Source organism: Amborella trichopoda, chromosome 8 (genome assembly GCF_054954075.1).
Source record: "Amborella trichopoda isolate Santa Cruz 75 chromosome 8, AtrichopodaSantaCruz75HAP2 v2.0, whole genome shotgun sequence".
In the NCBI taxonomy this organism is placed as follows: domain Eukaryota; kingdom Viridiplantae; phylum Streptophyta; class Magnoliopsida; order Amborellales; family Amborellaceae; genus Amborella; species Amborella trichopoda.
Window position 1 is genome coordinate 38,525,708 of NC_142343.1, and position 13,584 is coordinate 38,539,291.

General features: G+C 35.7%; 2 protein-coding genes across 3 annotated transcripts; both read right to left on the reverse strand.

The window, feature by feature from the left end:
* Nucleotides 1–437: 437 nt before the first annotated feature.
* On the reverse strand, nucleotides 438–4,768 carry LOC148781080 (uncharacterized). The gene is made up of 7 exons (XM_088874704.1): nucleotides 4,716–4,768; nucleotides 4,515–4,632; nucleotides 4,171–4,241; nucleotides 3,741–3,971; nucleotides 3,522–3,644; nucleotides 2,453–2,722; nucleotides 438–543 (listed from the first exon to the last, which is right to left on the reverse strand). Exons 1-7 carry the CDS (start codon nucleotides 4,766–4,768, stop codon nucleotides 438–440), a joined length of 972 nt encoding a protein of 323 aa, XP_088730830.1.
* Nucleotides 4,769–5,210: 442 nt separating this feature from the next.
* On the reverse strand, nucleotides 5,211–12,636 carry LOC148781081 (increased DNA methylation 1-like). Of its 2 annotated transcripts, XM_088872973.1 has the most exons (7): nucleotides 11,643–12,635; nucleotides 10,805–10,934; nucleotides 10,624–10,712; nucleotides 8,338–8,580; nucleotides 5,802–5,876; nucleotides 5,552–5,651; nucleotides 5,211–5,427 (listed from the first exon to the last, which is right to left on the reverse strand). In XM_088872973.1, exons 4-7 carry the CDS (start codon nucleotides 8,454–8,456, stop codon nucleotides 5,263–5,265), a joined length of 459 nt encoding a protein of 152 aa, XP_088729099.1. In that variant the 5' UTR covers nucleotides 8,457–8,580; nucleotides 10,624–10,712; nucleotides 10,805–10,934; nucleotides 11,643–12,635; the 3' UTR covers nucleotides 5,211–5,262. The 2 variants fall into 2 exon arrangements, with proteins under 2 accessions (XP_088729099.1, XP_088729100.1); XM_088872974.1 differs by lacking the exon at nucleotides 5,802–5,876 and having other exon boundaries at nucleotides 11,643–12,636.
* Nucleotides 12,637–13,584: the final 948 nt, after the last annotated feature.

Sequence of the window (13,584 nt, forward strand, 5' to 3'; positions counted from 1 at the left end):
AAAATGTTTAGAACAAAAAATTCAAGCATGAATCTTTGCTAATTTCCAGGGTTACAAGGAATATTAGTCATCCTTAACCATGCTCCAAATGAATACAAAATTAATATCCTCAACAACAATTCCTTTGTAAATTGGAATTACTAAGAAGAAAGTGCATATGAAAACAAAATGGAAGCAAATTTGGATTTTGAAAAAATACAATCATTGTGCATTCATAACAATTAAATTTCCATGGGCAAAGCAATTAGCCTTCATTCAGAAAAGAGAGAGAAGGAAGCAAACTGGAGAAGACAGACATTTGCTTCTCCTTTTGTTATATATACAGTAAAAAATAATGAGAAACTTCTCTCTCATATTCTTCTATAATGTAGTTACCCGAGAAGGAAGCGGCCCAAGTATTCGGATTTTCTGCCTCGCAAAGCGAAGTTCTGGTTCATCTACTTCGGGCCACTCTGGCCATCTTGGTCGGATTCAGCCTCTTCCTCCGAAGCACAACATTGTGCTTTGGCCCGCTTCGATCTCAGTTGCTGCTCAAGTTTCGACCTCTTCACCCAAGCACAAAATTATCTTTTTTTCAGATAGATATTGTTTTTTTTAAATAAAATTTATTTAAAATATCTGTAAGAATCTAAAGTCAGCTCGTTAGCCGACAGCTATAATAAACCCATATTGAATCTTGGACGATCTAATGGTCACAATTATATTTTGTATTTAAATTTTAATTTTTTCTACCAATCCAAATAACTTGAAATTTGATGTGTTTATCATTACAAAATAGGTGATCTAATAAAAATATCAAATAAATAATTCACAAAAGTTAAATAGACCAAAATACCTCTAAATCTTTTAAAGATATTTTGACTCTTTTTTCTAAATAATTATTTTAATATTTTATTAGGTACACCTTGATGAGAAGGGATGACGTCCTAAATGTTATGTGATTTGGATTTATAAAAAAACTTAAAAATTCAAATACAAAATGCAGTTGTGATCATTTGATTGACCCAACTTTAATCTCGATTATTGGATTTATACTATTCTATCAACCCATGCGCTAGCAAGATCTTTTTTCTATCTTAATGTATTTTTATATATACATGTATACTTTATTTATATTTTTCTATCTTAATGTATTTTTATAGATACATGTATACTTTATTTATATTTAAAGACTTCGAATCTACCAAAACACCGAATTGCTTAACCGAACCAAGTTTTCGAAGCAATGTTGGGAAGAACGGTGGCTCATGGAGATAATGAAGAGGAAGAGGAAAGGGGAGAAAATGGGTTGAGGGAAACAAGCAGGAGGGAGAGAACAGGAAATGGGTGCCAGGCTCATGTTAAGTGGAGCCTTATCCACCGTTTGATTGAATGAGCAATGGATAATGCCGAAGGTGTAGATGTACAATGTACTCCCAAGGGAACACAATTTAAAAACCACGTCCCTTTGTAAACCCTCAAAGTTTGATTAATTATTAATTATTTGCTTAGTTCTTGTGGGAGGACAGCCTAAACTTTAGAACATTTTTATGGGAGCAATGAAGAGGGTGCATATTTTAGAGATGAGGTATAAAACTTTGTTGCTAACATTAGAAATGCCCCTCTTTCATGGATTTGCTTGGTTTATGAAGATTGTGAAATTATAGGTGATCAAATTAAATCACATATTTTTTGCTTGTTATTTATTGTGGGTAATGACTGAGGTTTCCATATACTAAAATATGTTTATTTTTGAAAAAAATATTTACAAGAAGCTCTAGTATTTGCAATACCCTAAATTGATAAATGTAAATAAATGGCAAAGGGGTCAGACAAATACCAGTGTTTCTTAGGCTTCTCAAATTTTTTCAGGTTTTTTTTTTTTTTGGTTAAACAAAAATACAGGCCACAAAAAATTACTGAAATTTTCCAAATGGTCCACAAGTTAGGTAATATTGCCATGAGGTTGTACTCCCTTGATTTTTTTTATTTTTGTCTAATTTTGTCCATGAAGTTTCAAATATCGGGCCACTTAATTTTCAATTTATTTTATTTATTTTTTGGATATTCGTAGGGTGGTCCTATAACTAAAACATTATGCAATCCCATTTTTTGGTGTTTCGATAATTAACAATGGTTTATGATGCAAACAATGATAGAGTTGACATACAACCATTGCTAGTCATCTTCTCCTCAATATAAAGCAGCTGGGCTATAGCATAAACCATGAAAGCCAAAGCTATTCAATCAACTTATTCCCAACTACAGAGTATTACCATAAAGTTTTCAGAAATGAAATACCACAGTTTTTTCTTCTATTATGACAATCATGTAAATTAGAAGAGATTATAAGTTTATACTTTATACCCAGCAGAAGCCAAATTCAAAATGCAAACCAAAACAATTATATTTTCCAATTCCAGAAAGTTATAGTAGCCTAGTCCAATCAAAAGGTTGCCACTTAAGAGCAAACCTTGAAGCTGCTTGTTTTTGGGCCTCAACTGATTCATGCTGCCTGCGCCTGTACATACCTTCAACTGGGAATTCATGCATGCCTCTAATTAGAATCAGGCCTATGTTGGTCTCCAATTGCTTTTCACCATCAATGACTTGTAGAAAACCCTTTTCCAAACCGAATTCCACACAGAAATCTTTTGGGATGGAATGGCACAACCCTTTCATGCTTGTGTCTATCAGTTTCTTCGTGTGCTGGCTCTTACTCTTCCTCGGCCTTGTCAATTGTCTGCCAACTAACAGTTTTCACCTGATTTCAATCACAAAAATAGCTCATCTAAGTGATTTTAAAGTCCAGGAATAAAACAACATGAAAGAACAAATTCCAAATGTTACAATGTCGAAAAAAAAAACAAAGAATGGAACCTAGAAAGTGTGATCACTGATTGTACATTTGGAGAAAGCCACTTAACTTAAGTTGATACGAATTTAAGTACTCTGAAGAGCTAGAAAAATGGAAGGCTTTGGTTATAAAGTTAGGCTATCAATTTAGTGGCCTGAATTTTTCCTTATAAGTTCTGTTGTCAAGCAATACATAAAAAATGCAAAATGTACATACAATACTATTCAAGAAACCAACCTGTTTAAAATACATGGCGGCTTTAGAGACAATATCACATGGTATAGGTATGCATCCAACCATGCAGTGACGACGCTGTTGTGATAATCCCATAGCAGTCCCGATAAAAATCACATTATTTTCTTGTTCAGCAAACATTCTAACAAGACATTTTCTGAATTTACGGATTTCATTCCATGCACATCATCAAAGTTTCGATTCGATCCTTTATACTGCAAATGAAGGGACAACATTAAATGATTGATGCTTTCACATCTACGTCAAATCAAACTTCAAGATAGCAAACACGAGTCCTATGGAATGAAATGAATCGGAGAAAGATAAAGTATGCTACAATGCCTTTGACTATGGAAACCGTTGTTTATAGGGTCATCATCATCCAAGGACATGATGGATAGTGATGGAGACAGTGGGACACACCAAACAAGACAACCAAGTGGTGGCTCACAATCTCTCTCCAACACCACTCATCATTCCATGGACAAAGATAAATAGCCATTGGTGGACGGCTTTATCATAGTCTGATGGATTATGGTGCACATCCCCTGAGAGATAAACATGACCAATTTTCCTGCATTGGCAAAATGCAACAATGTCCTTGAAATTAGCAATGGATAAGACAAGATGTTTTGGTGTAATGAGATTCTCAAAGCAAACATGGCATCACTCTTGTTGGGTCACTAATTGTGGCTGGAAACTGGTATTCTCTGTTAATTTTTGCTCTAATGCAGATTTTCCTTGTTCGTTTTGCTTTTTTCTTGGTGCTTTATCAAAATCATACTCATCATCTGCCTCTTGATATGTTGTGTATTGTTTGTTCTGAACTATTCTCTTGGCCAGATGCATGTCAGCATCTTCCTCCCTTTTCTTTTGAGCATAAAATTCCCCAGAACTATGTCTGTAAGAATGTGCAAGGAAAATTCAGCAAAGAGACATAGAGTGTACAATTTATTATAAAAAAGAAAAACAAAAAAGAAAACGTACAGTATTTTTCTTATAACAATTTTTGTGCTAACAGAAAATGATGACCAACGGAAATTCATCATAAGAAGCGTTCAACATTTCTAATCAAAGATGATTTAAAATGTCGCATTTACCTTGTGGAATTACCCTGCATGATAGCTTTGTGCTCTGGATTCAATGTGGCACGCATTGTCGTTGATTTTTTCTGAAAACAAAATACAAGTAAGGAGTTCTCAGGTTATATATAGTTTCTTAAAAAAGGATAGTGTAGATGTATATGTCAAGCTATGGATGATCAAGCTACATACAAGCATAGCAATGTACAATATATAAAACCATGGCTGTGCACAAACATAACTTTAAAACCATCGAATAAACAGTATACATGATCAAAAAAGTAGCTGATAAAGTGACAAGTATATCATAACAAAAGCCTTGCTGTCTCTTCATGCTTCCCTTTCATGCGTAGCTGCAATACCACAGCAGCCCACTGGTTTGCGCTCAATCCTTGATTACTAACCAAAGATTCACCACTAGCACCATCATGCTTGCTAGAAACTATTCTAGGTTCACTAGTTTCATTTGCCTTGTCAACTCTATGAGATGGGCGGCACAACCATCAATATCCTTGCTTATGCATTGATTAAACTGAGCCAAGAAACTACCATCATTGGCAAACCTATTAACACTAGAAGCAGCTGCTGAGCCAAGCTTTGTATCTTCAGTGGACATGTTTGGCCCCTCTCTCTATCTCCATGATAAAGAATCATCAAATTTGGGTGCTCTCATTTTGGGATTGCAAGAAGATACCTCCCTCAAATATTCCCTCCTCTCTTCTTTATCATCACTGTGAACCATTTCACTAGCATCTATTATTCCCTCTTTCTATCCTTGATTGCATGTAGATGAGCATGAGCAGGAGCAGCCTTAGTAGAAGGCAGTAATAAATCCATTTGACCTGTATGGCCAGGGTAACATTCCACTTGCTAATGTGCTTACACATCCAAACTTTCAAACATATAGTTTTGAGAAAGAGAGAGAATAACATTATTCGATGACAATGCGGACACGGGATACTACTAGATACCATCTTAGCTCCCCATTTCCAAAATGGTTGACCACAATTATTTTTATTAATTTTTTAAAGAAATAGAACCATTGAAAGCCATCCATAACCAACAAAAAAATGAACATCCATTCACAATAATTAAATATTTTCAATTTTATTAAATTATCATTTTAGCGTACAAAGTAGTTTCCTGAAAATTCAGGATTACATATTCTTCAATTAGTTCCTTTTCCATCACTTGGAATCCAATATTCTCCCAGAACTTCTTCACTTGATGTGCCGCCAGCAGCAACAACTTCTCAACGCCCAAGCTAGCCAAAAGCTAACAAAAGAGACATGGAAAATATGTTAGCAAAAATGATCCAAAAGAAGATCCAACAAGATATCAGTGTATTATGTTCTAAGCACAGTTAGTGAAGCAAAAGCTCAAATAAAATCATGAATACCTTCTCAAGATCATCAATGAGAAGATGGCACATCCCCTGTCTCTGGAACTTAATAGAAGTTCCAACTAATGGAAGCTCTGCTATCTGCTCCCGATGGACCCTGCAATGAAGATTTGTCAATAAACAAATAGCCTTAATAAAAAAATAGGCATGACTACAAACTCAAATATTACTGAGACAAGAAGTGGATACAATTACAACTGTGTATTTTCTCTAAAAAAATATAAAAAGGAAAAGAGATGACACTTACCTTATTATAGCTACCGATATCATCTCATCATCCTCATTTTCAAGTATGAGGGTGTAGAAACCCTCAAGGTCCAATCTTTTCAATTAACATATGGACACACAAAATTCATTGAAATCCGTGATAAGCTTTTAGAAATAACTTTGAGAAGGATATTAAGTCATAAAATATTGCTCAAATACAAGAAATTTTACATTTAATCATTCAAAATAACTTGCTCAGATCAAGTTAAAATACACAGGTACAACTTGCTCAGATCAAGTGAATAAAATTGAGGTTTACATTTTAATCAAAATGTGCACCATTTTGGCAAGAAATGAATCACAATAAAATGAATATGGTCAAATCTCACTATAGATGTTGTGAGTCATGCTGGAGTCTCTAAATATGATTATCTCAAAGTAGTTTCTAGGACTCCCTGAGATCAGGGCATCCATTTTATATTTTAAATTTGTTAGATATTTCATTTCACCATGAAGTATGAACACACCTAACAACCAAATGTAGACATGTGTTTGTAATTCTTTATCTATTGGGATGAGAATTCCAAACTTGAAACAAACTAATGTAACTCGAGTAGATTCATTAAGGGCATTCTTCTTTCTGATGTCAAAATCACCCAATGGACTAGCTCTACTTTATCTACATTAGGCACCAATGCACATCATGGATATCACTGCATTAAAACCGAAAATTGTACATTAGGTTTTGGTTTTCCACTCTTAAATAATATGTAGAGATTCTGACAAGAAACTCATTAGGGTAAGAGCTACCTTACTCAACTAGGACACCATCAAAAGCCCTTAGCCAATCAGTACACTTTTCGACTAATACATTACTCTTCTAGGCTTACCCCTTCTACCATATTTAGTGCCCCTCAATCGTGATTCCTCGTTGAATAATAGCCCCTTAGAGGTCTTGCCATCTCCCTATGCACGCAAAGCTAGTTATAACTAACTACTCCCACTAAGACTTAGAGAACCAATCGAATCACATTCAGGTCCTATTATGAGAAAATGATGAGAGCCATAATCTAAATCTATGGCTACTAAAATGTTTAATATTCCTTTTGGATAACCCCAAAACCGAAAAAACATCAGATATTATACTTTTAAGAAAATCAAAATCTAACTCAATAACCGAAAAAATCATCAGATATTATACTCCTAAGAAAATGAAAATCTAACGCAATACTAATGCCAGAGTATAAGCCATAAGTTGTTTCTATCTCTATGAAGATGAACATAACCATAATTTTGGACCCAGCAATCAAGCTGGTAAAGCTAAAAACCCTTGTGATCTCATCACAAGAGACATGACTTTACTTGACATGTACAGAACATTGAACTCCTAGGAAGTGTAAACTCCACTCATATCAGTGAGATGTACCAAGAAAATCAAGCCTTGCACCTGTTTCCTCCACATGATCTCATGGAAATAATTCCTTATGCTGATTATGTAACCTAGGAACAAAATTATACCCTATCCTATTACTGCTTTATTTTCTTTTTAATCCAAGTGTATGCAAAGAGCAACATGTCTGGTCACAAACTCAACATATGCAAGGGATATCACAATAGATGTCTAGCATATAGAGATAATGGTTTCAAGGTTTAGGGTTTCAAGCACTGATTCCAAGGGAAGCACAAAGTTGCCCAAGGTTGACACTCCAAGTTAAGTCAAAGCACTTTGGAAGTAAAATTTACCTCTCATTAAGACAGGAAGAAATATCTCCCTTAAAGAAAAATATAAACAAGTACAAAAGATAAAAATGGTCATACACTAGTCTTAAACATCAGAAATACCTCTAACCATAAGCATGTACAGAAATCTAGAAATATTCTCTAATAGGCAAATCATATAGCTGTTTATTTCACGCATTGGGTTTCATGATGTTATCATCAAGGATCTCATGCTATTACATAATATAGATTTCATCAAGTAATTTGTCTATGCAAATCTCAATCATACGAACAAAGATAATCTACATAAAAAGAAAAGTACAAAGAGACTATTCACTTCCAATACAAGGAGGTTACGATCACTCTCGTCTATCAGATTTCAAATTGGGTGGTTGTGAGAGTGTCATTGACTGGACTCAAAGTTCAAAAAAATTCTCGAACTTTGTGTCCCAACCCAAGCCATCCAATTTGATATCCAATAGCAAGTAGCATTTGTGACCTCCTTATATCAAAGATAAATGGTCTCATATTATACAATCCCTATATAAAACAGTATTCTACATAATAGCTCCTAACCAACGCAAGTTAGACAAGGTTTCACCTCTATGTAATTTGATCCTTTTTCAACCCTCTTGGTTGTCACTTTTTGGACTCTAAAACTACCTTATTTTATCATAAACTATGTTAGACAAGAAAAGTTTATATGTGAAAACCTTTTCTAGAAGCAAAACTTACAAGTATCCCAAGCAACAATCAATCATATCAGAAAAATTATGCAAGATTGCACTCACAGTGAATGAAATGATTTACTTATAAACTAAAAACTTCATAGTATCATTCAATAGAAAAAAGGCTACCTGTTATTAGAGAGGAGGTCCACAACAATATCTCTGTTTGTCCAGGGTTCAATCACTGGAACGAAACACTCATGTAAGATATCAAATGCAACACAAAGTTTGCAATGATACCCTGTCATCTCCTCAATCTCTGGGTTATTGCACTCATTGCAAATTTCTCCTAGCTCTGAGAAGTGTCCAAGTTATGCCTGAAATCTTTGTTGTAATTCGTTTGCCTAGAAGGTCATTTAGGCATGTATGAATCTACAAACAATAAGAGCAAGAAGCATTAGAAAAAATCATAATTACCTCCAATTGATTACATTTCAGTGAACAATTTCAAACAATGTAACTTAACTAAAAATAAATCATAAACACACAAAAACTTGTGGACAAAGGCAGAAATAAATTCCAACTTATACTTAAAAAAGGTAATGCCTACTGTTCTGACAGTAAGAAGATTCTATCTAGTAAGATTCTACGAAATCCCTTTCACCCTACGAATTCTATCTAGTAAGATATTGTCTCAGTAGCTATCTTAGCAAGCCCTACACATCTCTAAGGTTCCATGTATTGACATTTCAGACAGCTTCTGAATGCAAAGAATAAAAGCCTAAAGATACTTGTGCTTTTAATAGCATGGACTAGATCATATGTAATTCACATTACACGAGTGGCGATGAAAATGTTGCAATATACCAGCCTACTAGTGCAATGAAAAAGTCAATACCCAAAATAGTCAGCTACATTATGAAACAAGCCATCGGATCAACTAGCATAAGACCTAATGAGCTAGGCAATTGAATTTGTGAAGGTGCATCCACCCTAAAGGCCACTTAACATTGATTGAGACCTGTCACTTAGCAATATCACCCTTAATACATGCAGCATGGGAAAGGAGGACAGACATTGCGAAATGGTCAAATAAAAAAAGAACAAGAAAGCAAGAAAAAGATAAAGAGGAACAGTCAGATATGACAATTCGCTTAGAAAAGTTCTTATATTTGTATTTTTTTATATTAAAAAAGATAATTTTTTCCCTCCTTGAAAGAAAAAAAGAGAGGCAGTTCTACCCTTAATGAATGACAAAAACTGGCATCTGTTGGTGCACTAAATAAAAACTGGGCTAGAATAAGTGAGGTAGGTAAAGATCTTTTGCTGCCAGATGATATATGTCTGTTGAGGGTAGATATTGGAGGATATGGTCTATGTTTTCAAAAGGTTGGCAAGGCAAAAAGAGAGGATACAATATCTTAAAAGGTGAAGGTTGTTGGAATGGATACTAAGGCCTCCACTTGAATAAAAAAAAACATGCTAAGTTGGAAAGAATAAAATGGTTCAGTACCTTCAGCAAAGGTCCAAAGGGCTAAACTGCGAGTAAGGAACATGTACCTTGGTGGAAAGGGAAAAATTTATAGACACCTGTAGTTTCTCATCATAGAAGGTGACTGCCTAAATGTGATCCGATGGGCAAAGAAAGGCGTTATTGGTACTTGATATTTGTAGAATGGACTAAATTTGTCAGAGAGTCTCTTAAGTAATGCAGTAACCAGTCAATTTCCTTCTAATCATGCTCCTTTTATCTTGTAGTGGCAAGGGAAGGTGTGGGGTATTCAATCATCTGCATTGTTTGGAGTTCTTTACATTTTCTCTGAATTTATGTGTTTTGCTAGCTCCATGGCGTCATCAACTTGCACAAAAAATAAAATAGGAAATGGAAAACACAGCTGAGGTGGAAGGAAGAGAGATTTTTTTTTTTTAAACACTGTTTAATTAGTACTACTCCCAAATTGGATAAGTGGTCAGTTCCTGATGCCAGTTAGAAGTTTAATAGAAGAATTGAGGATATTGATTGAGCTTTTAGTATTAGACGTGGACATCAAGACCACAATGGTGGTGTCAAACATGCATATGCGCTCCTTTTTTCTTGGGTATTAAGGTCAACGTTACACTTTCATTTTTGATATTTGATTCTTCAAAGTGTTGGATGAGGATAAAAAGGGGCAGAACATAGAATTATTTTTATGAAAGACAATTATTGTTGTGCTAGATTTAGTAATCAGGAATGCCAATTTTAATATTCTTAAGCATTCAATCAGGCAGTCCACCAAAATTCTTTGAAGCATATCCATGTCTATGACTTTATGTATCAAGGCCATCAAAAGGTAGTGTTAGATAACCAAGAGCCAAAATATTTTCTAAATATTATAATGTCACAGCAAGATAACAATAGATAAATCTATCCCCATGCAGCTAAAATGTATTCAACCAATAAAATAAATTAAGAGACGCAAAAGATTAACATACATCTGAGCACGTCTTGCTACAAAACCAATTCCCTTTTGGATAGCTTTTCAGCGCCATGGGCCCTCTTTCATTGCAGCAACCCACATGATCTGAAAATAAACAGATAAATGGCCACTTTAAGCATTTAACTGAAAAGAAAAAGACGAAAGGAAAGGTCTTTTGATATAGAGAGAAAACTCACAATTACGCTCGCATTGCTCGCAATAAACAAATGTCTTTGCAGTGAACTGATCACTATCAGCATTGCTTTCACCCCGCCCGCATATGGCACAAGAACACGATGGATAGAACCAATCTCCTTCAGGAAAATCCTACAGCAAAAACACATTTCAGATTAGTTACAAATGATTGACAAGCAACTAATGCAACTTAGAAACTTGTTTGACTTGTATAGGAAATTCCTTCTACTATTATTCTGTTCAATTGCTAATTCCGTTGTCCTGAATTTAGGGATTTGTCACGACAGTTTTGTCTGAAACAAGCTAACCCGCTACATGAAAGTTAATAAAAATGTTCAAGAAAAGTGGGATCATCTCATCAAGTTTTGTGTACAATCCATCAAACATGTCCAAATACTGTGATCTAAACAACAATTGGTATTTTCAAAGTTAAAGAGAAAAATTTCGCAAGATAGTTATTCAACCAAAAGACACTGAGAGAGTTCATTATTATACATCATTGCTAATTGGAAGCAAACCAATATATTTCACTGCTAATTGGAGTGGGTGCCCATAAATTAAGTATTCGCCATTGTTATCCACTCCATTGATTGAAGTATGCATGAACAAATCTGATGGGGGAGGAAATGAAGATAACACACAACTATTTAACCAAGCATTGTTCATATATGAAAAATAGGAAACCATTTTCCTAATACAACATCAAGACAGTTTACCAATAGCTATCAAAAGAGTATATGAAACAAGACTAATGATAAAATTTCTAAGAAACTAATTAATACAGCCATTGTACAAGGTAAATTCAGCAATATAAGTAGCAAAAAGAAAGGGGAGACGAACCTTTAGGTGGAGGCAGGACAAATGATATGCAGAGGGGCAGCAGTCACATAGCACAAGTTCTCCTCCATAGTGGCAGATTGAGCATATTTCATCACTTTCATACTGGTTGTAATCTGCTTTCTTTCAATCACATGATTTCAGCCTTAAGTCTTTCAACGCACTCTGATCCAACATTTGCCTTTGGCAATCATAAAGTGATCTCCCATCCTCTACAAAAATTTGGGTGGATGGGGTCTTGACATGGGGCTCAAAATCCGCAATACGATAGACTTCACTGCAACAATTACACTTGATCCCTACTCTAGTTACTCTTGCTTCTCCTTTAACACAAGTGTCCTCTCCATCTACATAATAAGACAACTTTTCCCTTGCTAATATCACATTATGATCTATCATCCATGACAAAACAGTTCTAATAGAGGGCTTATCAAATCTCAATGACACATCCTTGGCTTCTTTTGGGTGCCAAGAAGGTTACGAAGCTCACGGCAAAGGCCTGATTGGTTCATATTTTTCTGTGAGACACTGGAAGCCTTAAAAGTTTTATCTCCTTATCTATCAGTGGCTCCGGTCAAATGACGTTGTCGTTGTTTCTTTCTAATAGAGGATCCCCTAGTGCACAATGGAGATAAGGAAAATGGTGGAGGGACTGAATTTGATAAATCAAGCTCTTTATTGACATTGCTACACAATGGAGGTGGGGGGACTGAATTTGCTGAATCGAACTCTCTATTGGCATTACTACACAATAGAGCGAAGGGAGATGGTGGGGGGACTGAATTTGCTAAATCGAGCTCTCTATTGGTACTAGTGCTCAGTGGAGGCCAAGAAGATGGTGGGGGAGCTGAATTTGTTAAATTGAACTTTCTATTGACAGGACCTTTTCGGGTTTCTCTGTTTATTTTCTCTTTGCTAATTCTTGTATCCCTTCTCACCATAGACTTCTTAGTGATAGAGGAGTCCCTCATTTTGCTGCCATTTATGCTCTGCACCAAGCCCATGACTTCTCTGTCTAGTGATAGGCAAGCAGTGTGAAGCGAAGCATAGCGCTCCCTTTCGGCGAATTATACCTCTTGTCATACCTTAACTTCTTCACGGCATAAGAAAGTGACCACCCTACAGCCAAGAGATGCTCCATTACTTTTTGGGCCATCCATTTACCAATCTTTATCTTCTGGCCTTCACTGATATCACTCTTAAATAGAAGAAGATAATATCTTAGAGCTACAGGAGAATACACTGGCTTCAAATCTTTGACCTTCTTGATTAACCCAGGTTTCTCCGATACGGAAGGCCTTATGTTTTCATCAGTGACCTAGTCTTCTTCTTCCACAGGATTTTCAGGCAATGAGAAATCTCCCATTTCAACATCAGAAACTACGTCCAGAGTGGAAGAACCAGAAGTTAATTCTTCATTAGGTGGACTGCTAGTAGAGATGGGGAGCTTTGGAGTACCTCTTTCTATAGTTTCAGAGTTAAAAGGAAAAATTGGGTGGAGAGTTCAGGCTAGGAGGACAGGTTTCATCTATGGTGGAGCCTGTCTGGTCTATACAACTACGAGTAGAACATTGTTCTTCTTTTTCTTCTCTCTTATATCCAATACAAGCTCGATAGAGACAGTAATAAACCTTGCCACTTGGTGAAAAGTAGCGGTGTTGTGTCGCCAACCTGCGCTCCAACTTCCAGCCAGATGCCAAGAGATGCATCTTTGCTTTCTTCATCATCTCTTGAAGGAGTCCTCTTTTATTCCCCCTTTGGCTTTTGAGATTGAAATATTCAGTTATGGTCTCAGGGCAATATTCAGCTTCTAGTTCAACTTCATCACGCGCAACCTCCGAGGAAACCTCTGGGATCCATGGAGTTTCTGATTGTTCTCTTTCTAAGATACCCATCATTTCATTGCCTTCATCTCTCTCACTGTACCTTCCTGTGATTTGTGATG